At 37.4% G+C, this 25,796-nt stretch overlaps 1 protein-coding gene across 1 annotated transcript in view; it reads right to left on the reverse strand.

The window, feature by feature from the left end:
* Positions 1–22,007, reverse strand: part of ccbe1 (collagen and calcium binding EGF domains 1) — a 43,874-nt gene extending 21,867 nt beyond the window's left edge. The window contains exons 1-2 of the mRNA XM_064307834.1: positions 21,137–22,007; positions 20,787–20,867 (exon numbers count right to left, since the gene is read on the reverse strand). Of these exons, the coding sequence (XP_064163904.1) occupies positions 20,787–20,867; positions 21,137–21,540 (485 nt within the window). The 5' untranslated portion in view covers positions 21,541–22,007. The remainder of the gene's footprint in view (positions 1–20,786; positions 20,868–21,136) is intronic.
* Positions 22,008–25,796: the final 3,789 nt, after the last annotated feature.

A 25,796-nucleotide genomic window follows, 5' to 3' on the forward strand; every position in this document is an offset into this window, starting at 1 on the left:
CGATGGGGTTTTAAATTTTTTTTTAAAGCAGACCAGGTCACATGGGGTTCTGGCAGCTGTGGCCTGATATAAGAGGCAACATTTGTTGCGGCTGCTCGGGACAGACTTATATTTCCTGTGAACTTGTGCACAGAAACCTGATTGGCTAAACAGGACTGGTCTCTCCCGAGACGTGGGGTGTTAAAGTACACCTGTAGCAGTTTTGTGAAACGTGATCGGTGGCTCCCCTCATGGTTGTCTCTTAGCATGTTCATCTACTTGGCATGTAAAATGTAATATTTTTTATTTTCCGTAGTTTCTGAGAAAAAGCCCACGTCTACGTAGAAAGGTGAACCCCAGGGAAATTGTTTAGCTTGGTGCGCTGTGGATTCACTGTTTTCCGGGCTGATTTATAAATTTCGGACACACTTCCCATGGCTTAGCTTTTTCTCATAGAACCACCCAAGGTGCTGTTTAAGTGACAGATAACAACATAACTTCAAAATAACCACAGGGTGCACCATCTAACTATGGTGTGAAAGACTTACAACCCTTTTCCCAATCCAACCGAATGGTAGTTTCATTTATGACACAAGTGTGGCAGGCCTTTAAAATGCCTATGGGAGCAGAGGGTCATACTCTACTGAAAATACATATGTCTGTAGTTACATCATAAACATCATACACAACACAGCACTGCTTAAAATTTACATTTCTCATTCACCCTTCGTGCCTCCTTTATAACACCGAAAACATATTTGTCACTATATACTTCCACAGTCAATGTCAGCTTGAGGTTACAGGGCTACTCATAATGGTCAAAGCCATTAATCATATGCTGGCACTTACTTTCTCTCACAGAATAAATCACCCCTGCTCCGTACAGGCAAAAAAAGGACAGGCGGGGAGGCTAAGAGCCGATGATCATCTAACACTGCGCCCTGTCTGCTGACAGTTCAAGAACGAGGCAAGGAGCGGGAATGAGTCATAGCAGTACGCCCCTCTTTCCCCCTCAGAAAGCCACACCTCGTAGTTCTCCTAGCGCATCAAAATGTGCCTAATTGCTTTCTTATGTCCCTTAAATGGATTGTTTCAGTTCCTCGTTGGCGGACGGGCCACTCAACGTGCTTTAATGCTTTGTGGAGCTTGATAACGCACGCTCTTGATCAGGAGTGCAGAGCACAACACATTGCTCGCATTCCTCCGCTCCAGGGCCAGATGTTTTCTTTTTTTTTGCACTGTTACCCCCCACACTTCTCCTACGAGGCTCGGGTTGGGGGAGGGGGGGACGGATGTAACGCAAGGCCTTATTTTGAATTTCAGGCCAGTTTTAGAGTGCTTGTTTTTATGTGTATAATGAATTCAATTTTTGAATTAAGTGTGGGGAGAGCAGTGAACCGGATTTGGAAGGTTCATACCTCTTAAAACAGAAGAACTGCTCAAGTAAAGACCCAGCTGTTTATATGTTACTGGATATGTCACAGATGTAAAAGGTAAGACATTGATATAACATATACAGTAAGAACAGCATGGAGAGAAAGTAAAAAAATACATTGTTGAAGTAATACCTCTTCAAACCTGCTTATAAGCGAGGAGATACTGAATGAAACCATAGAGATGGACAGAATTGAGGTGTACATAAAAGTAATAAATTAAAAACATAAATAAGATAATAAATATAAACAAGAAATAATTTGACTATGAACACAAAAAGACTGTTTGAAGTAGCACTGCATATTGTCTTAAGAGAGTAAATATAGTTAAAAGAAAAAATGGTTATTGTTGGTAATTGTTATTCTTTAATATTCGCCAGAATTAGATTTTATGTTGCTTATCATGGCAAAGCTAGTTTGAACACTACAATGTCAGAAAATATACAAAACTACAAAAAAAGCATTATACTTGTTTAGGGATTTACAGATGTAATTTATGAATCATTCATATACACAAGGTTGGTATATGGAATCTTCAATCTTCATAAGCACTGAACCTTTTTTCCTCTTGATCCCCCCTTTTCCAAATACATTCTGTTTGGTATCACTTTGTATTTTCCTTTGGGAGGCCATATAAAACAATGTGTTGAAACATTAAAAAAAGAAAAAAAAAGTTTTTTAGGGCCAAAATGTTTTATTTATTTATGAATTGTTATTTTTTTTTATCACAAATCCTTCAAGCATTCCCGTTGGCTTAATCATTCCTCTCAGTGTTGCCAGGGATACACATGGCTCCAAATACATTTACAGCAACTGAACAAATTGTGCATTGAAATTCTAACAGCAAAAGGCCTCAGCTTATCATGCCAAATACCATTTCAGTTATGTTTTTGATGGACTGGATATGTACGGCTAAAAACCTTCTAAATATCAAGCAGACAAATTTGTGTATTTATTTACTACTAAGAGTTTTCAACTTTTTAATACTTTCCTCTTTTGTGTTTTAAAGCTAAATGAATGCAAATGAGATACTGTATCCTTAACTCCTATCAATTAAGCCGTAGGCTATTTTTTTTACACAAGCAACACTCCCCCCCCCCCCCCGGCCCCCACACAAACACACACACACACACACACACACTTTTAATACAAAAGTGCCGATTGTTATAATTACACTACCAGTAACCTCTGGAATCCATTCCCTTTATGAGCTCATAGAAAGCATACAGTGCAATGTAGAGTTAATGCCAAGATCTCACGATGTCCGAACATTCCTCCCAAAAATGGTCACAATGCATAATATACTGTAAAACAACCCGAAACAAGTTATATGTAATTCTATAAGTTGACCACTTGTAAATATCAAGCATTTATCACAATCCAAACATGGAGTCAATCCAGGGGAACGTGCTTCAGCAAGAGTCAGGCTGCCAGAAACTACACAGGGGCATTCCATCAAAGAGGAAAGTTGCTGTTGGAAAATGTTTTGTATCCAAAACACAAAAACCTGAGGGGAATAAGTTTGCAGGAAAACATAAATTATGAACTGCAGTATCTAAGAAATATGACTGGATACCATTTCATTCTCCAAATTTTGAAATCTTTAAGAAAGAAACTTAGTCTTGATCTGTGAAGCTAAAAATATCTCAGTCACAAGACAAGCAGATACAAAGCAGACTATAAATGAAGCAGACCAAATGCTTGAAAGGAATTCTTCTGAAATCAGGTGGAAATACTGCTACTATCAGCAGGTTATTCCACATGGTACCATCATTTCACGCCATTGTCCAGTTGTCCTTTAATTGGATGGAGTACTCCTGTTCCCAAAGCAGTTCAACTGTCTGGGGTTTCATGGAAACCTAGCTGCACCAAATTATCATTGGCAATTATTATATTCAATTAGGTCTGATTGTCTTTAGACACTGTGGTAAGGGAAATCTCAACTGAAAGGTGATATCCCTCAAAGGGACAAAGTCAGTTGGAGGAAAACCATTACAGACACTGATTGTGCCCAACATTATTTTCCAAGATTAACAAGAAGAGCACTGCTGGATGAAAACCATGTGCATTCAGAGTAGACCTATACATTCACAAAGGAATCTAGGAACATGATCCATGCCACATAATTTACTTTGGTCAGTACAATAACCTCATGAAATACCTCGAAAATTATCATATCATACATATAGATCGGTTAACCCACGTTCAATACCATCAAACGGTACGCATGAAGTCATATTTCTGACTGACTGTGCCGCATATCAAAAACGAAGTGAGGAGGAGTGCACTCAAACTTGTTTTTAATTGCACCCAGATGTGTTAGAGGAAGAACAATGTGCTTTAAATCCCTTTGCATTCTGGAGTACCACCGTGTGAAGCACGCATTTTCTGTCTGAAGTCACGTATAGGCACAGTTGACACATATTTCTCAAAACAAACAGGCCTGATGGCTTTGCCCCCTGGTCTAACGCCTTGCGGAGGAGAAGGGAACCTTTCCGCCTGGTGTGATGTGAGCATTCCCAGCCTCGGAGCGGACTAGCTCAGCATGCAGCCGAGTGCGCGGGGTGATCCAAGTTTCTGCTGGCTGCGGAGGCCATTTTCCCTGACTTACTGACCTGCCCAGGAGGGCAGTATTAGACTCTATTAAACAAACACTACATGGCAGCTGGTGGGATTCAAACATTCACAATCAGAAAGGAATTTTCCAACCTGCTCCAGCAAGCTGGAGACATACACAAGGGTTAAGATACGGGTTAAGAAATTTAGCAATTGTAATTCTAAACGGCTGGACCGGGCACTGAAACGAACAAAAAACCTATACATATTCCAGAAAGGACAACACACAGCTGATGTGTGCTTTATGGACATGATTTATGATTTATTCCTATTTTTATTTTATTTGGAGAGTACCATTGAATATGCTCAAGGCCGAATCATGGCCTTGACCACATTGAAAGGAAGCTCAAATAAAAAGTTTAATTTAATGAATGATGGAAGGAAGTAGCCTTAGCTTCAACAAACCAAAACCACTGCTGGACACAGCTTTTAAATTCCTGAACTGAAACAGAACTGAGCCAGTCAGGCAATCACACTCATGTAATAGATAAACTTCTATGGGTTATCAATGGATAACTGCTATCTTCTTCATTGTTACTTGCCATACAATTTCCTCAAACACTTTCATAATCACACACATGCACTGTATACATTGGTGCATTTCACACTGCATTTAATTATGTGCTACATCTCATTTTCATTAGACACAACAAAAAAACCTTCTCTGGTAGCCAAAATCTTACAAAAAAAAAAAACATGCAACTCTGGCTTTATCTAATATAGACAGGCAAACATTTACTATATGTTTTTTCAGCCTTAAGATGACTAGTATCAATATTTAACCCAGTTGAGCCTTTCAGTCAGTTATCCCTCTGCAATACTTGCTTGAACTCTATTGACTGATTAGAATCCATCCAAGTAAATATAGAGACACTTTTCAGGGTCAGTAGCAGATACCTATAACTCAATTAACAGTTGAACTGAACTCTGAACCTCACATTAACTCCTTAGTCCCTAATTCTGACAGACAAATGGATTCTGTGTGATTTCCCAAGAAATGTCTTGGTCCAAAGCAAACAGCTGCCAACATACTGAATTTGTACAAATACTCTGGTTCAGTTAATCCACAAGCCTTTAATTTTCACTTTCCCATGTTTTAACACATATACATTTCTTAGTTGCAGCCTAGCCAGATAAATGACATTACTGTCAGGGCACACGGCAGCTCTGCAGATATCCAGATACAGCTTTGGGCAAAGAATAGGAAACTCCACGTCTGTGCTCTGTGCCATTCATGCTGCTGTCCATATTTATTGAAAGCAGGCACAAGAAGTTCTGACGCAAATATCAGAATTTAATGGGATGATAACAGCTGACGTAAAAACTTTATGTAGTGTCAGTACGAGGCGTTATTGTCTCTGGTTCTGGCTTCCAGAAAGCTACAAATCTTGATCAAAATTGTAAAAACAGTATATCAAGATATTGGTTATTTTATTTATTTATTTAGTAGTTTTTCTTTGTCTTGATAAAGACAACTGTGTTGGCTTATTAGGTGGGGTTATCAGAATTTAACCTATGGCTGCAGTAAAGACAAGGTAATGTTACCATCTGCATCGAGGTCATGTTACATCTCTAAATAACTATTTTTGCCTGCAATGATCAACAATCTTTTCACCTTTCCTGTCTCTATTCCCTTAATCATCCCCTGAAAGCCACAAACATTGGCCAGAATTCAATCAGATCTGGATGAGATTTTGGATATGTCAGCGAGAAAGAATTGTGCTTTGGAAAAATGCAGGCAATGCATCCAAACTTTTGTTTCCTAATTCGACAATTGACTTAATTCTCCTGCATCTAATATAGTCCTCAACGAGCTACAGCGCGGTGCTGAAAGTGTGTCCTGGACATTTAAATGAATCAGCCGGTGAATTTGTTTTATGATGTTTCTTGCCCTGACAACCCAGGAAATTACAGAGAGCATGTCTGTCCATAACTTGTTGCACAGGGTGACCGCATTTGCACCTTACTTACTCCTAACTCAAACCACACATCGCTGGCCAGAGGCCGAGCAAAGAGGCCAAACAAAGAAAAAACCCAGAAACACTGGATTACAACCAGTGACCTCAGCACTGAATCCAAGGGAACAATATCTAAAAAACAGACTTTTAGCCCAATGATAACTTCGATACAGTGAAGTATGGTGAGATTTATTGACTAAATTAAATGAGTACTTCAATAAATAACCGGCACGTCATTCACATGCATGTATGCACAGTTCAGTCCATGACTTCGGTATGAATCATTTACAGAGCAAAGGTTTGTCAGGACCATAACAAATATGCACAGAGGTACAGTATATAGTACATCACCTCTCTAAAGGTGAATGCTAACACTAGTTGTGTTAAACACCAGTAGCTTGTTGTTTAAAAGATAATAATTAATCAATTAGAAATGCTCTAACAATTCCATTTGGTTCTCAGATTTGTTTTGAAACAGTGTAGTTTTCAGTTAATTTTGCAAAAAAAAAAAAAAGACCACAGAATTTTCTTTCCAATCACACAAGCCGTTTTACTCCACCAAGTCAAAATCTTTTCTCTCTTTCTTAGTATTCCTTCATCATTTTTGGAAGATTTTGTAAGAATGCGTAAAAAGGCAATGACTTGCATCGTGCTGGATCACATAGTCCTCTCCTACAAGGTAAAGGGAAAAAGTAACATGCTTGAGTAAGACCAGCTAGACTGCTATGATATATTACCCCTTGTAAAAATCAGAGCAGTAACGCATAATTAAGAACTGGAACTGACTGACAAAATATTAAAATTCAAGGGCATACTAAAAGCTGACAAAGGTGGGGGTGGGGGGAGGTGCAATGTCTGCAATGCCAAAAAAGGACTTAAAGTGAAGCAGCTCTCAAAATATTTTAATAAACAGAATGGACAGCTGTTTGCAATACAACCATTTGGTATGGACATGTTTAACGGTGCAAAGGAACATTTCCTTTGGCATACTGGGGTCTTGTAAGGCTAATAAATTATCCTTTATTCAATGACGTGAATAATGATTAGACAAAACAAAAAAGAACTGTGAAAGATACCTTATTGGGAATGAGAGCCAAATGATTCAGTAGAGAAACACAGATTTGCATTTGCACAAACATTTGCATACTGCATACTATGATGGTCCACTGTTAAATTTAACAGAAAACTAGCAAAATATGCACAAATCTGTGATGTGAACTTTCTCCATCACACATAATGTCAGCTAAATTGCACTTTCACAGTACAGGTTAATTTTATACCTTTTCTTATTTTCAAGTGTAATTTATACTCTAAGCTCACTAATGCCTGGATTATAAACGAAGACAATAATCCAACACATTATCAATCGGTGCTACTCTTTTGCCAATTCTGTATGGCATCTGTTCCTCCTCAATGAGTGGACGGCTGAGTATGCGGGGGTGTACATGGTCTCTCAAAGATACAGCCAGTGAGATGTAGCTAGTAGTAATTTGCAAAACACACCATAATAAAACACAGCCATAGTTTTCAAATGTAGTTTTTTAAAATACATATGTTCCCAGTCTTTTTAATGAAAGATTCCCTTCACTTTGATTCATTTTGACTGGGGAGTCACACTGCTTCTGGCTCTCAACATCGACTGAAAAAAAACCACAAAGGCACGATATGATCACTGTTGTAAATCTGTGATGTATTCTCTGCGCATATGTTCCATTCATCTACATGCACAGCTCATATCCATTGAATAGATGACACAAAGTTTTAGTCGGTTAAGCTTTTCCCTTAAATTTAAATGTAATGGAAAAACTACAGTGCAGTACAGTAAAAAAGACACATCTCTAGCCTTATCAAGAAGGTTCTGAATGCCTCTGTTTGATAATGAATGTAGTGCAGAACTCTAGCCTAGAATAGGAACATATGAGTGTAAGTAATTCCCCATAGCATCAACAGTCTCACAGCACACTTTTGAGAGCCTTTTAACATGTGAACATGAGACAAAGTCGGCCAACGTTCTTTGGGCTAACACTGCATATGCACCCTCTAGCTACTTGCCAGGTGCCTACAGGTGATTGACTGTCGTCAGTGAGAGATTGACACTAGATCTATTGAAGTAGGTGTGTGGCTACATTAAAAATAAAGGTAAAATACTCTCTGGTGTATCAGTGAGTTAATTGCAGAAGCGCACGCAGTTCAGATGCAGTGCTGCCTGTCCATGAACACACGCCACAACATGGATGTGAAACTATAGCGTAATTGGTGATTCAAAGAAAGTGGAAAAAAGGCGGTAAAAATAACTCTCCTGATATCAAAGCCACCAAACATGCTCTTTCTGAAGTCATTTTCTGTAATTTAGTATCCCATAGACAAAACTGGGGACTTCAAGGTGATTTGTTAAATTTACAAATATAACGCTGCTGTTTTATTCTTTAAGACTTACGTTTATTCCTTAATTTTTATGGCAAACAGTTTACAGAATATATGAAGTTGAGCACATAATGCGCTCTAGATACAGAAATGTACTATTCCAAATAAATTGGCCTTTAATGGTACTGCAGATATATAAAAATGCTGCAGGCACCCAACTGAAAACAATTTCAGGTGGTTAAACAGGTTGACTTCCTTCCTGTGTCTTCAGTGCTGTTTTTGCTTACTCTTCAGTGAGACCCTTTGTCCTTAGCTGAAACATGACACAGACTGTAAATTGAGAAGGAATTAAATCCATCTAACCCCTGCTTTTTGTGATTACCATCAGAATGATAACATAACCTTCCTCAACTACATTGTGCACTGCAAAAAAAGAAAAAAAAACTATAAAAACAAAACAACTGGACGACTGTGAGCCTTGTGATTTAATAGGCAAGAAGTGTTAAAGGTCTGCTCAAACGGGGCTCTTAAACACAATTTCATGAACTGTCACTGAATCTGATTACCAATAAAAAAGAAACCTTATAGTATTAAAAAATTCACAAGAACAAGGGTTAGTAATTCAACATACTGTGGTAATAAGAAACTACTGTAAAAAGGGTTATATCATGACCGAATGTGTTTTTTTAAATTTTATTTTAGCTTGGAAGCATTATGGTCCTGCAGTTTCCAACATTGTTATATTCAACCTAAAATCAAAATTATACAGCTGTTATGTACCTGTTGAACAACTTAATCATAGAATATTAGTGAATTGCTAATTACAAATTAGGAAAATGGCCAGTGAATATATTAGGATGAAATCATTTATGATATTATTGTGTCATAGCAAGCTATTTATACTCATGTCATGGTCTTACTATAAATCCATCCATCCATTATCTAACCCGCTTATTCCTGGTCAAGGTCATGGGAAGTGCTGGAGCCTATACCAGCATGCATTTGGCAAGAGGCAGAACTCGCCAGTCCATCGCAGGGCACACACACCATTCACTCACGCACTCATACCTATGGGCAATTTAGACTCTCCAATTAACCTAGCCTGCATGTTTTTAGACTGTAAGAGGAAACCTGAGTACTCAGAGGAGACCCACATGGACACAAGGAGAACATGCAGACTTCACACAGAAAGGCCCTGGTTGGGATTCATACCTCCTTGATGTGAGGCAACAGTGCTACTCACTGCACCACCCTGCCACACTTTTACTGGAAAGTGTGTTTTGTATTAGACTTCTCATCTAAACCAATACAAATGGCAAACAGATGTATTTTAATAGCTAGAAATCAAATTATTTACTATAATAAGAAACAGTCCCTAACAGTGCTAAGTGTCATCCAACAAAATGCCAAATGTACTTTATTGCAGTAAAAAATGTATGATTGTAAAAGAATATTTTTTAACTCAATAGCCTTAAAAGTATGCATATTTGAAATACAAGCACATTTTAGAAGATAATGATTGACCACAAGAGAATTCGCCTTGTTACTATAGTGATGTTTTGTATTATACAGAATTTTCATTGCTGCTCACATGCATATTCTCTTGTTTAGCAACAGTAGAGATATTACAAGGTTTTGACATTAAAAATCAACGTGTCAATGTATGATTAACTTGATGGATATGATGACACTTTCCCACTAAATACAGCTGAAAATCCAAAGATTTACACAAATAATAGTAACAATAACAAATAAGCCTCATGCTATGTTCAAACACTTAATTTCTCTGGAAAACAAAGGAAGCCACAGAGAAGCAGAAGTTTACAGCAGGGTTCCTCGACTACTTCCCCCAAGGGTACTAGATTCTATTTTATTGTACTTATTAACCAGACATCTTTCACATGCCATTTACAAAATGTCGGAATAACATGTATTATGCATAATACAAAGTAGATACTTTCTGAACACAGCTATGCATGTGTCAGCTATTCTGTCACTAGTGAGATGTGTGCAGACCTGGACAGCTTCACTATTGCTGATGCTTCTGAATAACATTTCCTCTCAGTGATCAAAGGGCTAAGAGTACATCTGTCAGGCTGCCACTGGCCCCAGGCCACCAGTATCTATGGATACCAAAAAGGCCTGCTTTGCTGAGCATGAGTTTTACTTATAGAAAATTAATCAAGCTATGTAATGATTAGGGTAGTATCAAAATACATAACATAAGCTATAGCATATGCACTTTTGTCCAAAAAGCATACATGTTAGTAGCTTTTATTAACGTTATTAGCCTTTATTTATAAGCTGCATTAGCTTATTTCTGAAGAAAGAGGTCTATAACAGGAATACTAGGACTATTATATTATAAAAATGTATTAAAAAGTACTTATTATAAGAAAGCTAGTCTGTTTGAAACAGTCTAGGTTCTTAATTCAAATAGTATTAAACATATCAAGTTAAGATTTAAATTGGCCAACACTGCTCATGGGTTGTGCTATGTACATTCTCTAATTTTCTGCAGCCAGTATCTGCAAAATGTTTTTTTTTTAAATTCAATGCAATGTACAGAGTGAAGGGGGATACATATTATATTATTTAATCTTGTTTTATTTAATTTAAAATTATATTGTGTGGATACCGCTCTCAATTATATTACATTTCTACTAAGCAGACCTGGGAAAGGCAAGGCATTGGTAAAAATAAATGGCTCCTTAATGCCAAAACAAACATATCAAACCCTTATTTTACTATATATTTTTCTGCATTTACAGCAGCAATAAATATTTCACAATATTTTAACCGGTTTATGATCCCAATGAATAATTACACTGAAATGAGTGGAAATTTCCGGAGGCCCCAGTTACACAAGTTCATTAAGGAAAGCAGCTAGATTGTTAAGATAAGGCAAGGATGTAGTGTGCGCAGAAATAGTAGCAAAATCCCTATTAATGCATGCTAGTAGATTGTGGTTAAATCCTACTGCTAAACATTTTCTTCATGTCTGTCATCGTATCCACTCTGTTTAAGCTTTGGTCTTTACATACTATTGTTATGAACCTTATCCATAGTGGTTATTTCCTTTTATGTACTTCCTTCTTGCACAATGTGGTGTTTGCCGATGTTTATCATCCTCTAAGCACAGCTGAGTTTATTGGGATGGCAGGCATTGCACCAAGTTAAATCTGTTGAGCAGTACCTGTATATTGACTGTATTTAGAAACAGGCCAGTGCAGAGGGAGTGGCTCCGGGTTCCTGAGCACCTGCCCCTTTTGCCCCAAGTGCCCAATGTACCCCCTTGTTTTACAAAACAATATGTGTATTGTTATTGTTGCTGTCATCAATTTTCATTCATTCAATTTGGCAAAATATATTCTGTCCAATAAATGGGTGGTGTACCCTTTTCTCACTTAGAGCACCTGCCCCTCAAAAGGTCTCTGCACAGCCCTGTTTACTAGTACCCATATACAAATGACAAATAAGTGCACAATGGCTATTCAATTCAAATTCAAATACTTATTATTATTACTACATAATGAATGCCTGCGAATGTTGAGTACCATTAGAAATTCGATGTATGATTCCAGGTTTAATTCACTTGACTCTTTCTCCTGTTTCATACTGGGGTAACTATTTTCACTAAGTTCAATTTGAAAATTATTATGCGATTTGTTCTGAAGATGATGGTGATTTTAAAGCTATTTGGTTCAGAACAGGAGGGGGAGCAAACAGGGAACACATGGTTGAGGAAGATTCAATTCTATGATTTCTCCTTAAATTTTACCTACTAATGAACTGCAAGTATTATTTTTTTTAACAAACAAACAGGTGAACTTTTTGTGAAGAAAACAAAACAGTTTGTGCATTTATTTGTAAGTCAAAGTTCAGGAAAACATGTTGACCAATGATTAGCTAGGCAGAGGACAGTGGAACTATAAAAAAGGACTTTATTTACTCTAAGGACTTGTTTTAAAAAAAAAAAACATTAACAAAGATTCATTTATTTGAGAATATCTTCAAGAACTTCAGGTACACACAAACTACACATACTATTAGTTGCCTGTCTGATAATATATGCTATGAACAATTAAAATCCTTGGGAAATGAGGCTGAATATCTCAGTTTTATTATTTTTTTCTTGAAGCTGTAAGCTTTATGAAGACTGGCATGACAAGATGACTGTGAAATCAGCACACCACACCAGCATCACCAAGGAATGTTCCAGAACAACACAACCTCCTCCCCTGCACTTTCCAAGGTAACTCTCATCCAGTAGTCAATCATTTTCTCAAGCAAGATGGCAGCGTTGTGTCATCAATTAGCTACTGATCATTTCCTGGTTCAGAACACTAAGGCTCTGACAATAAATTATTGCATTTCCTGTTAACGTATCTCTTGGAAAAAAAAGAGCTGCCGTTTTGCTCCAACAGACAAGGCTCTGAATTAGGTGGGACATAATTTATCAAAGTGACAGCAGAAAGTGGAGGCAGGTTTTACACATTAACCTCTATTGGAGGAGTGTGGGATTCAGAAATTCCCACTTAATAATGAAAAGTGAAACTGCAACCCAGGGCTTGGAAATGCACAAACGCATCCTTGCATGATGATAGCATATATGCAGAAACCTTGCATATTAACAGTTAAAAAAGATGACACTGTCATTTGAAATGACTTATACGATTCATATCAACACAAGCATGTTTAGCATACTTGCTACAGTGGTGTGTAAATTTGTTTTAATAAGTTTGTTTTAGCAGCAGTCCTCCTTTAAACAAACCCTGACCAGGGCAGACCATAGGGCTTACCCAAAGGCTTAACCCTGCCATCCCACTTGCTAAGGAGACGAGCTCCAGTTATCACAAGGAGACAGCAGTTATGTTATTCCTGTGAGCTACTGGAATAACTGGACACAGCATCATAAACAAAGCCCACACGTTCAGAAGCCAGCAGATGCCCAAACAATAAACACCACTCCGGTTAACAGGACACAAAAAATGGCGTGCCTTAGTCATCAAAAGACTGGAAACTGAAGTAGAAACAGGAGGATATCAGACACATATGAAAGATAACTACTAATACAGACATCTGTGATGCTTCTTGACACTTTGGATTTCTGACTTCGCATCCATCACGGTTCAAAGTTCAGTCTTGTGAGCTTTTTAAAGTTTAGGTAATGAGCAAATTATTGTTTAACATCTTAGCTTATCTTAGTCGTTAGTACAGGAGCAGTGGATTCCATCTCTTTCAAGTTTCAGTTGCTGGATAAGTAATTCAACAAGTAAATACTCATCAAGTATATTTAAACAGTATTATCACTGTTATCCTCCTCCTGTTGCTGCAATTGTCATATATCATGTTGTTTATGTCTGGAAACCTTTCGTGGCTTAGCTGGTTTAGTCCAGGGCTTTGCTGATAGATTGCAGATTGTTGAAAGTTGAATTCATATGTAAACCAGATAGTAAGACCAAAATATTGGATGATGTCCATTGATGCTCATGAAATGACATTGTTCGTTTAGCTAATATCTCAAAAGAGATGCCATGGAGGAGATGACTGGATAGAAATTAATACAGATAGAAATACATAACCTTTTAGAAAGGTCAGCATAGTATTACTGTTCATTACTGTTAATTTTGTTGGTTTTAATCACATGACCAAAAATAGCACACAATAAAACCTAATGTAAACATGGCCTTGATATAACTAAATACATCTTTTGTGGGGGCACATACTCCATAAGTTAACAGGAATGGAAACAAATAAATCAAAGCTGAATTTGAATTCCTCTGTGCCAAGATATATCTTCTGAAGTAATGGAATTTTTGATCTATGTCTAGTTCGAAAATCTATTGTTGGTCATGCACACATGTAATGCATTAAATACAATTGCCCAGTTGGCAATGCATAAGATATGATTTTAAGTGATTCACTGTTACAATGACACTGTGGGTTAGACAATGCCAAGACTCGGATTAAACACACCAAAGATTTTGGTTTATACATGTAATGCGCTAATATTTGTTTACTTTGCTTTGTGATAGTGAGCTCACTGTTACATTTTTTATAGTCAGTATCACGCAGAAGCCTAATATGCCAAAAAAAATTTTTTAAAACACTAAAAGTTCTCATCCAACTCTACGGTCTGTGTGCATTCAGGGCCCAAAATGAATGAATGTCTTTATGTTGGTACAGCCACAGGATATCTTCCCAAGGTATGCAGAAAAAAATCATAGTTATCGTAGGATAGCTACTGCCTCAGCCATTAAACAGATTTAATGGATCTTAGACATTGACATGGAGAATTTTCTGTGTTTGCAGGCAGTTGAATTTCAAAATTTTAATGTACCTGAGGTACGCAGCTTGTGTATTTTGGATACAGCTGGGGGCGCCACCATGTTGGTTTTTAAATGACACTGATAAATTATTCGAAACCAACATTTCCTGGAAAACCATGAAAGGAAAATCACTGGAATTATGCCTGGGAATTCTTTCAAATTAAACAAAAATAAAATATTACAGTATATGGTGCTTTCTGTTTCACAACAGCCACACTTCCTGGTATGCAGTTTGTCAATATATGAAAAGTGCAAGGACATGAATAATCACAAAACCCACACTTTCAGTAACAGATGTCAGAGAATTTCTTAATGAGCAATATCTCAATAATAAAAAGCACCTGGATTTGGAATGTTATGGAAATTACTCACAGTAAATTGCCTAATACCTTTGACTAAGTCTTTCCGTAATATATCATTTAACAGAACCAAATGCTGTGCCCTGAAACCTGAACACAGTAGAAAATCAATGCTGGACAATGGTTGAAGACAACTGGAAACAAGTCAGGAGATACTCATTGTTGCTAACCAGCAGGAAAATGTTTGGGGGGATGAAACGCACATCAATTTGATGGTAAAGATGGAACAATATTACAAGACATGTTACTGCAATTTAGTGTAATTAACATGTTTGACATTAATCTTTCTTTGACATGGGCAGTCATGTTCATTCTTGGAACAGCGGCTCTGCAAATACAACATTGACAGTATGTCATGTTCACAACATAAAATAAGTAATTTTTCATGCAGAACACTTCCATACACTTTGTAGCAACAATGTACCAGGGGCCTAATTAGACTTTCCATACATTGCCATCACCAAATTTCCATATGTCACACATATGCATAGTTTGGTTAATAAATCGTGCTTCTCCATACACATGTGCGTATACACAGAAGTATGCCCAATGACCACCTTGCCCTTAATGGCTTGCACCTAAACAGCATAAGATTTTAATTAGGTAAACTGATCATCTTATTCATTTGAAGTTGTGTAATAGCTTTATTTTTTAAAAAGACATTCGTATCCAGCTCCATTCAAGTAATTACTTCATAACTCTAATTAATAATCTGGTTAAAATTCCAATGTGACTAAACCTTAATATTTTAATGGTACATAAAATAAATGAAGCTTTTGCTGTTCCTGGTAATTCCAAACCAGTCAGCCTCATTACTGTAAGGCGAGTGAGGCTGAGCAAAGCATACTATAACACAAATACGCTTTAGGTTTAGCATACATGTAGCGACACCATGTATCTATTAATAACAATTGTGTTTCCATAAACATATAATAACATTTTGGAAGGGAAACCTGTAAGCTGTGTTTTTATACGTATAAGCTTTAAATGGTTTTCCTTTCAATGCCATCGCCCAATTTTTTTTGTTATTCACATTTTTTTGCCATTACATGTCTGAACAGCCTGTCCATGCAACATAATAATAACAGTGAAATAAAGCCTCAAACATCCCTTCTGTCAGCCAGGCACCAAACAATAAGCCCATTAAAAACACAAAGAAACGAAATCCTGGAATTTCCTCAGACAGAATCCATAGACAGACACTACAGTACTTCCTAACGTGGGACGGAGTGAGGTGCTCAGGCACACAGAATGTGATCATCTTCTGTTTCTACGGTGATCCTGAATGTTAAATCCACTCCATATTAACAGCTTTCAGCTAAAAGACCATGCTAATTACAGTAAATGTTCACAGTAAATACAAATGTAACACAAATATTTAAAAAGGACATTCTGTAAATGTTGAGGGTTTAAGGCTTTCCTTAACAGTCGCCTTTCTACAAATTGTTTGGACATCACTAAGCTTGAAAAGGTTAACTTGCCTGTGGGATCCCTAACCAAATTCCTTAAACGTTCATTTTGGTAAACAAAGAAAAAAAAACCCATAACTCTACGAGATAGATTCTCTTAATAAATCCACGCCTTTGGTAGACTCTTGACTTCGATATGCTTAAAGAGATATGTTTTACTGCTTGCTCAAGATAAATGAATGTGGTGAGATATAGTGCCATTGCAGGCTCATGCCAGTATTTTACCTTGTGCAGGATCGAGACCAAAACTCCCCATGGGTGGTTGCTTGTGTGGTATTTAGACATAATTTTTACAATAAACTGCTTGCCTTGAAATACCCCTTTGTGTGCATGTGTGTCGGTGTGAATGTATGTGTGTTTGTGTGTGTGTGTGTGTGTGTGAGAGAGAGAGAGAGAGTGTGAGTGAGTGAGTGAGTGAGTGAGAGAGAGAGAGAGAGAGAGAGATAAGGGGTTCATCAATCTGTACTGTGCAACTACATCATTTTGAAGTACGTAAAAATGAACTTTTACTCAGGGAAAATACTAACAGTGTGTTGCTCTCCTTTGCAAAATTTACTTTTCATTTTGCACCAAACCTCCATATTAAGAATCATGGAGAGACAGTGTTGATATGTGTAACTGAGTAAACAATATCTGCACCCCCTTGTGAATGGCTGATAATAAGTCTGTCATTGTGATTGTTATCTTGCACATTATTGCCCTGAATAATGCTAAACTAAATAATTCCCTCTTTCACATATACAACTCAGAGAATAACACAGGCCAATGAAACACATCAGTGTATAATTCATCTTTGTGTTACTTTATGCACATGCTACCTCCACATAAAGGCAATAGACCTTCTATAAAAGACTACAAATGTAGCTCTCTGTGAACACATAAACCATTGCACATATAAGTCAGTAAAAGTCTAGCCAGAATGAAATTGCAGTAATGAATATATAGGATCTTCATTCCTTAGCCAGGGAGGCAGGGTCAACACCAGGCCACTGTCCTGTAACTGTGTTTGTTAGACACACTTCAATAGCATTATTCCCAAGATAATTTGTCTGGAAATAGCTTACATTTGTTCATAGTTATGTGTGTGTGTAAGCCTTAGCTGACCAGTGACTAAATAGAGATGGAGAATTAAGAAAAAAAATCAGCAGGCACATTTGAGTCAGCTGCCCAATTTACGTGCTTAACTTTTTACGTGCTTAACTTTTCTGACCAATATTATACTCACTATTACAATTACATCTTGACTCATCCTTTTCTTTCCATTATTTCACTCTCTGTCTCTCTCATCATGACTTCTTTAGTCATTAGGGCCACATGGCTGCATTTGTCCTCAGAGGTCTCCTCTCTGTTGACTGGTATTATACTTTTCCAAACGGCCAACCACCAAAAACCTTGGACATCTTACACTACAGCAATATCTCTCCTATCACTATACTCCCACTTTTTAGCAAGCTCTCCATGTTTTCAAGTACACTTAACAAAAAAAAGATACACCACTCTTAACTATTGTGTTAGCTTTCAGCGCCACCTGCAATAAAGGCTGTCTAACAAAACCTGCGCTTCATGATAAATGAAACTACAATATCTGTGCATTGCCGATCTTTGCCATGAATATTCTCTGAGTGTGAGTGTGGAGAACGAAGAATATCGACAATTTTAAATAATGTTGATTAAAATGTGCACAATTTTGTCATCCAAATAAAAGTCAATTTATTACTTGCCAAATAATAGCCTAATTGAGGAGAACTGGTTAAATCTGATGGTATTGAGTACACAGCTCGAGACTGACAAGTTTTCTGCCTCCTCAATTTTCAGCTTAGCAGTCGCCACTGCTTCATTTCACACTCTTTTTCTAAATATGGAATCTCCATCATTTTCATAATAGACAAATATTCACAATATATGAATAGTGTTTTGGAAATCATCTTAATTTAAAGATTTAGATTAAGATCACTGAATCATGAAATTAACATGCTGCAAGTTTGAGCAGCACAATAAAACATCTACAGCTTGAAGCCATTGAGTCCATGTTTTGTTCTGTGCCAGCAAGATTAGGACACCAGCACATTAATCTGTAAATTAAAAAAAAAACAAAAAACTGTTTATTATCTTACTGACAGAAGTTGGAAAGAATACTCAGCTTATTTTATATGTGTCATTTCCACAACTGATTGTCAGTTAAGGAACTCAGAGAAACAGGAGGTCAATTGTTTTCACATGAAAGTCTTGAGCTTTCAGAAACAGATGGATATCTGGACAAAAAATATTTTGCATTGTAAGAAAGGTTATTTGGGGTAACAGCCTACTAACTTCAGATTAACTCCTTTAGATTTTTTGTTTGCCTCAAACGATGAACAGAATAGTTGTCATTTTTTTACCGTTTTGCAATTCATTAAAGCATTTAAACTTATTTTTATGATGCCAAAATATGAGCAAATTCCTGAGGTTGTGCAAGTGATAACTATACCAATTACTCAAATCTCTTCTTTTAAGAAGAGATAACATGCAAACACAAAGCTACAAGCCAGAAATGTTGAGAAAAAGCACTAACTATAAAACCAGTACACAGAAACTGTCCTTTGCTTGGTAATTGCCATTGTACCAGCAAGTATGACAATAACAAGTGACAAGTGTGTGTAAAACAAGATTTTATCAACACAACGGCAACATTGCAGTTTCCATTTTGTCATCCAAACTACAGTACACTAATACCAGTACACAAACAATAGGTAAGATACTACCAAATCACTCCTTTATTTTTGACTTGGTACAACAGAAGCAAATGTGAAGACACTTTTCATTTCTCAAGGATACACTATAAAGAAAGAAGATGAGAAGAGTAGGCCAAGTTGTATGCACTGGCATGGCCTTGCTTATAAACTGTTTAATCTGTAGTCTAAATTAACCACACAGAAGTCTGACTTTTAAGTCAAGCATACTGTCTCTTTGCAGCTACAACATCAAACACTGCAATTACAGCATTAGTTAGCTTGTTAGCTAGTTTATGCTTATGCTAGTTAGCTAGTTACTGTGTGTAAAAACCTTGTAAACTATTTAGATTTAGATTATTAAGGAGTTTCTTGTCATTTGTTCACTCAAATCATTTACTCGTGTAAAGGGACAGACCCATTTTGACGTACTTCACCAAATTTTGCACTAGGTACAAAAAGGCCATTAGAAAAAGCAAAATGAAAATCAGTTGCAAACTTTGAAAAGCAAAATTTCAATGTATAATACAAAATTATATCAATAGATACTGAAAACTTTATATGGACATACAGTACTATACTATTACCAAGTTCCTTACACAGAACTATCTTGCAGGCTGGCTACAGTTACTACATAACGGATGGTGTTGCAACAGTGCACACTCCAGACTGCCAGTACATATCCCCCACGTTACCGGGACATTGGGAATAATATGTTTATGTGTCTTGCTCATAACAGCACATTTTAAAGGTTCATAAAAAAGTCCTTTCGAAATATCATTCTAACATTCAATTAATCACTGACTAGTGACACTCTGTCTTTACCTTGAATCTCTTTTTTGGTAACATCAAGAATGCATCCACTGAAGATTCCCCTCTCAAAGTTTATTTACATCCATCCCGCTGGTGTGCAACAAAAATGTGGGAGTCAGGGGAAGTAATACTGAAGTTTATGACTGTCTGTTAACCTTCCCATAGTTAGTCCCTCCCTGGCCACTTTTCTCAGCGACAGGGAATAATATTACATTAATTATGCATTAAATTATAGTAGCAGACTGCCATTGATCACTATAGTTTTCACTTGCTATGTTTCTTTAAATGCGTCCACTGCCGTAAGTCACATCCCTGGGTGTGTGGTTGATACTTATCTGCATTAACGTTTTCATTAGAGATGGGCAGATTTGAGACGCATCAGAGATCAAGTGCAGCTCCTTCTATTTTAGATAAGTTTTGTACTCTACACAGGGGGTCCACACATTTTTGGCAGTGGCTGAACAATAACAACACCATTATACTGTTCTCTACATAAACACACAGGGCCAGCTGTTTCGATTTATGCATAATTGCAAAGCAGTCTATTCGTTTGCATTCATACTTTATAAAGGAAGAACACTTTTATAACACCTCAAAAGTGTTAATAGCAACAAGCTCTTTATGAATATATTCATGTATTTTAAAAGTACCCATATTTAACATACAGTATAGGCAAGATATCATGTCAGTTTACAAACAGTGCACAGCAGATTTCGACAAGGTGGTTTTTCATCGTCAAGCACGCAGAGACCTACCTGTAACATGTAGTCAATTCCCCCGTAGGTTTAATGCAAGGATATTTAGTTGTGACTATTTTATTTTCTGAGCAGATTTCTCTGTAAAGATATAAGACCTTAATTAGCCAAAACGGCGACGGGTACAGGCATGTAGTACCTAAACACGTTTTTGTATCATGTATACAAGCCATTGGTAATATATTTTTACATAACTAATTACATCAACTTTGGAACATTCCCGGTTATAATTTCATATGGGATAATCTGGTTTTCACATAACGAAGGTTGTAAAACAATATGCATAACCTACGAGCTCACATTTACAAGAACATATCAAGGCGTGAACACACATTTTTAAGTTATACTACCTGTCCGCATCATCTTGTTCCTCTCTGTAAGTCCAAAGTAAGCCATTCGTAAAAAACGTAAATACTAAAACAGCCCTGAGAGTAATCTCTCCGTTCATATAATTCATTTCCTCAGGTGCAGTACGCCAATAGTATCCGTAGTCGCCCAATTGCTGTAAAACGTGTCCGCTGAAGTTACTGTACTTTAAATATGAGGCACAGCGTTTCGGAAAACTGATTGGCTCTCGCAAGCACGTTCCACTCTTGATTCGAATTGCAGCACGGCTGTCTTTCCAGTCCTTCCTTTCTGCTGAGCTTTTTACAGACTTCAAAAGTTCACTAGGCTCAAGGCGAGGCTCAAGGCAAAAAAGGAAAGACAATGAAAAATATTTGGCAGTTATCAAGTGACCCACACGCAGCAACATATCCAGTGTATCTCAATGCATTTTCTATTATGTTCCGCACCTGTAGTCGAATAGAGATGCAACTGCAAGATGCTAGCCTATTTATTTTCCGGTAGCCCCTCCCCACCCATACATACATACATAAATACATACATACATAAAAATAATAATACTGCAGAAATCTACATTGTCCGATACGCCAAAAGTGGCGGGCAAAAGCGTATCCGCATTCCTCTTTTAAAATCAACCTAAACAGTCATAATTTTTCTCGAACAGGAGCACTGTGGTAATGACGGCTGGGTCCTATCTGTGTAGCAGGAATCTGGCAACGTCACAGATGATTATATTGAAAATGCGGTATTTGATCCATTCCAGAAGGCCTGTCTGACATTGTAATGCGCGTCTGAACCTTTTACGCACCCGAAACCTTGACCTTCTGGCTTTATCATTATTCAATTGAATAGTAATATCAACACGCTATAGATTTTCAGTATGAAGCTGAGAAAAACAAAAACCAGATACAGTGACCAATCTTAAAACATTATATAAGGAACACTGATTTTTAATTGTGTTCTATTATGTTCTATACAAACACATTTGTTTCTTCAGTGACCTTAAACGTGGTAATTGCTGTTTATAAAATCATTAACCCTTATTATTGGAGAAATATCAGTTGTGTCTTGCCATACATAGAAATGGCCTGCCATCCTCAGAGATTATTAGCCTAATGTTGAGAGAACACTTATATTCAGATACATTTCGGTTTATGTGTTGAATTTGCAAATAAATGTTTGTTTATACCAACGACCAGTTGTTCCCATTAGCAATCTACATTGCTAACAAAGCAAACTGCAACTATAAGAAATTATAATCACACTTTTACTGTATATATATATATACAAACCATTTCAATGGCCATGCACATAAATATTTTCTTCACATAATTATTGTGGGATACAAACTAAATTGATTCACTAATACTAGTTAGTGAGGCTGCTGAGTGGCTCTTCTTGTTAAGCAACTGTATGGATTGGCCCCAAAAACTGGAACTGAATCCAAACCGTGCCAGTGACGACTGTACCAACAGCCTCACGGAGTGTGGCACACTTGGCATTAGTGTCGCGTGCAGGTGCACCTGCTGAGATGTGTGCGAAGTGTCTGTTACCTACTCCTGCCCGCGTGAGCCCAATTTGCAATCTTGTGATAAAGAAATAATCTCTGGATGAGATCATGTATTTCAGTGAATAAATCCTTGTCTGTGCTCTCCTGAATTGAGAGCGGGGAGGTTGTGGCAATGAACACTGACAAAATAAATTTGGGCATTTCCAAATTGGGGAAAAAAGGAGCGAAGGAACAGAGAGTTTTCCTTAAATACTAGTAGTGAGTGGATTAAGGATTCATTAAAGAGGTAGATTGATGGAGGAAATCATAATTAGACTTTACACAGCCCTACTCTTTATTGCACATTATTACAATAAAATAATACCATTATGTGATATTTGTGGTGCAATTATTCATTTTTTGATTATAGTGACAAAATCACAGTTCAATTAATGGCTTGAATTTTAATGTAATAAATTACTTCAGTTAACAAAAAAAAAACACAAGATTTGATAACATTTTCATTAAGTCACATAAATAATGAATATGCGGAAAGTGTAAAACCCTTAAGCGGGATTTTGTTGTAAATTGTATCCACTGTGCAATACTGAATTTAATCATATCGGTCTATGTTCATGCTCTTGTAGACTCCATTGTAGCAGTGGAGGCACTCAGTGTTTGCTGCCACCTCATGGACTAAGAAATACATACAACAAAAATTTCTGTCATCTTAAATCTACTCATGCAAATAAAAACAAAACAATGAATGCATTCCTATGGCTAAAAAAACCCCTCCTCATCTCACTTCACCAGCTACCTGTTATAGCTCACATCAAGTTTAAATCCTTGGCATAAAGCTGCAAGGCAGTGGATGGAACAGCTCCAATATACTGCAAATCAATCTTCAGACCCGACTCTCTGCACAGATCTCTCTGTTTCACAACTTCAGGATGACTGGCTCTCCGCTGCCTATGAGGTCACTTCCACCAGTGATTAATTCCTGTCTGTTTCTGCCCACTGTAAGAATATACACAATTTGCGCTTTGTAAATACAATTTAATTAACTTTGGATAAGACAATCAGCCGAAAGAACATAATTTGAAATTAAATGTTGGACTTTTAAAACACTGAAAATATATACGTAATGTAAAAGACATAGCAAGTCACCACCTTGTCATAAAAATTAGACAGTGTTATCTAATGCTCATCCCTTCATTGTATAGCTCCCTTTCAGAAAGCCTGGAGTAGCTTAATATTGGAAGTGTTTGAAGGGTTATCTTGAAAAATGAGGGTTCTTGAACGTTGTGAGGTCACAAACGAATGTGGTAAAACCCGAATCTCACGACACAGTCTATATTTGTATTTAGCAATAAAAATCACTCTAATCCTACAATCACTTAATCCATTATACACAATCTGTCTCCTCCCTCCTGACCCACAAAACTTCTTCATCACATCTTAGTTGCAATAACAAAAACTCAATCCTGACCTGAAACCTGACCCAGATTGCTTGGTTATCCTCACGGGGTCCTCGAGGGACACGCACTGTTTAAACTATATTAATCTTTGTCTTTTTTTTCCATGTCTGCTTTTTTTCCACAGGAAGATAGACTGAATTCTTGAATATTTACACAGAAGCTGTGACTCCCACTACTACTGCAAGTGACTAAATCCATGATTACTGGAAGCCTTCTACAGGCACATTCACAGAATTCTCTTGGAAGAAATCATTTGGATCAGTTTACTTTATATTATCACATTTGAAAAACATTAACCAAATTAGAAAAAGAATGCATTGATTGAACCCCGTGTCTCTCAAGATACAAAACTGTAGAAACCCACTATTTAAATGCATATACGCTGTTTCAGTTCCCATGTTTCAAGCAATGAAGTCTTTGAATAGATATTTTATGTATTCATTAATATACATGTTATGGTGATAAAACAAAATAAGAATACCACCATATCCATTATGATCATGGCTGCTGACCCTCTGACCTCACGTCCTCTTATGGATGTTGCCATATCTCACCTGCTGACACCACACTGACCAACCCCCTGTGCCCCGGACCCCAGTCCCTCACATCTTCTCCAGCTCATCGCTCACAGCGTACTCCCATTCATCTCACCAATAATCAATATCATATTGGATGGTTGACCATCATCTTAAGCTCAACCTGACTAAGCCTGAGGCACTGTACATTGCCTCCATGTCCTCACCACTGCTAGACCTCTCTTTTAATCTTGATGCTACGGGAGACCTCACTCAGAACTCCTCTACTGCATGAAGGCTCTGCGTAATCTTAGATGACCAGCTCTCCTTCTCTCTCCCCATAGGAGCAGGGTAATTCTGTCCATTCAGCATCCGAAGAATATGTCCCTTCCTAACAAACCACTCTACACAGCTCCTAGTCCCCAGTTTAGTACTCTTCTGTGGCAGACTCCTGTTCTGTTAAACCCTCCTCTTCAGGCTGTATCCTGGCTCCCTCCCTGTTCCTACACCCCAGCACTTATTATATGTAATTTAATATATAATACATATATGTAATTACTTAATTGAATACTTTTTGAAAAAATATAAGATGTGGCAAAATGCATAAATACTTATGATTCAATGCTTCCTCTCATATTAAACTTACTATTTTACCAAATCTCACTGGTTTTAATTGTGAAAGAAACGATGCAAACATTTGGGGAAAAAAAAAAAAAAAACCAAACAAAAAAACAACCAAGAAACTGGATCAAACAAGAGTCTACTTTTCAAACGTGTGAGTTAGCCTCAAAACCCTACCCTCTTGGTGCTGCCTTACCCTCTTGGTGATGATCGGGACCTTGTAGCTTCCTGAAGGAGTTTCAAAGCACAAAGAGAACTGGAAAAATCTGAGAGGTTAGTGGTTTGCTGTCAGGTGGAATCTCTCTGCTCTTTACTTCACTACACACACAGCACCGCTAGCAGCCTGCTTCTATTCCCCGGGCCGGACTGCCAGCACATTTCTGGCAGGTGAGGTAATTGGGAGACAAGCTTCAGGTGTACCAGCACTTCCCTGGGGAGGCTGTATTTCCTCAGAGCCGCTCCTAGAGGAGGCCAAAGTTTCCAACATAGTAGGGAAGGTATTCGCACAAAAAAACCTTGTGTTCCACTGCAGTATTCTAGCAAATGTGGCTTTTAGAATGAT

Source organism: Anguilla rostrata, chromosome 14 (assembly GCF_018555375.3).
Source record: "Anguilla rostrata isolate EN2019 chromosome 14, ASM1855537v3, whole genome shotgun sequence".
Classification (NCBI taxonomy): Eukaryota; Metazoa; Chordata; class Actinopteri; order Anguilliformes; family Anguillidae; genus Anguilla; species Anguilla rostrata.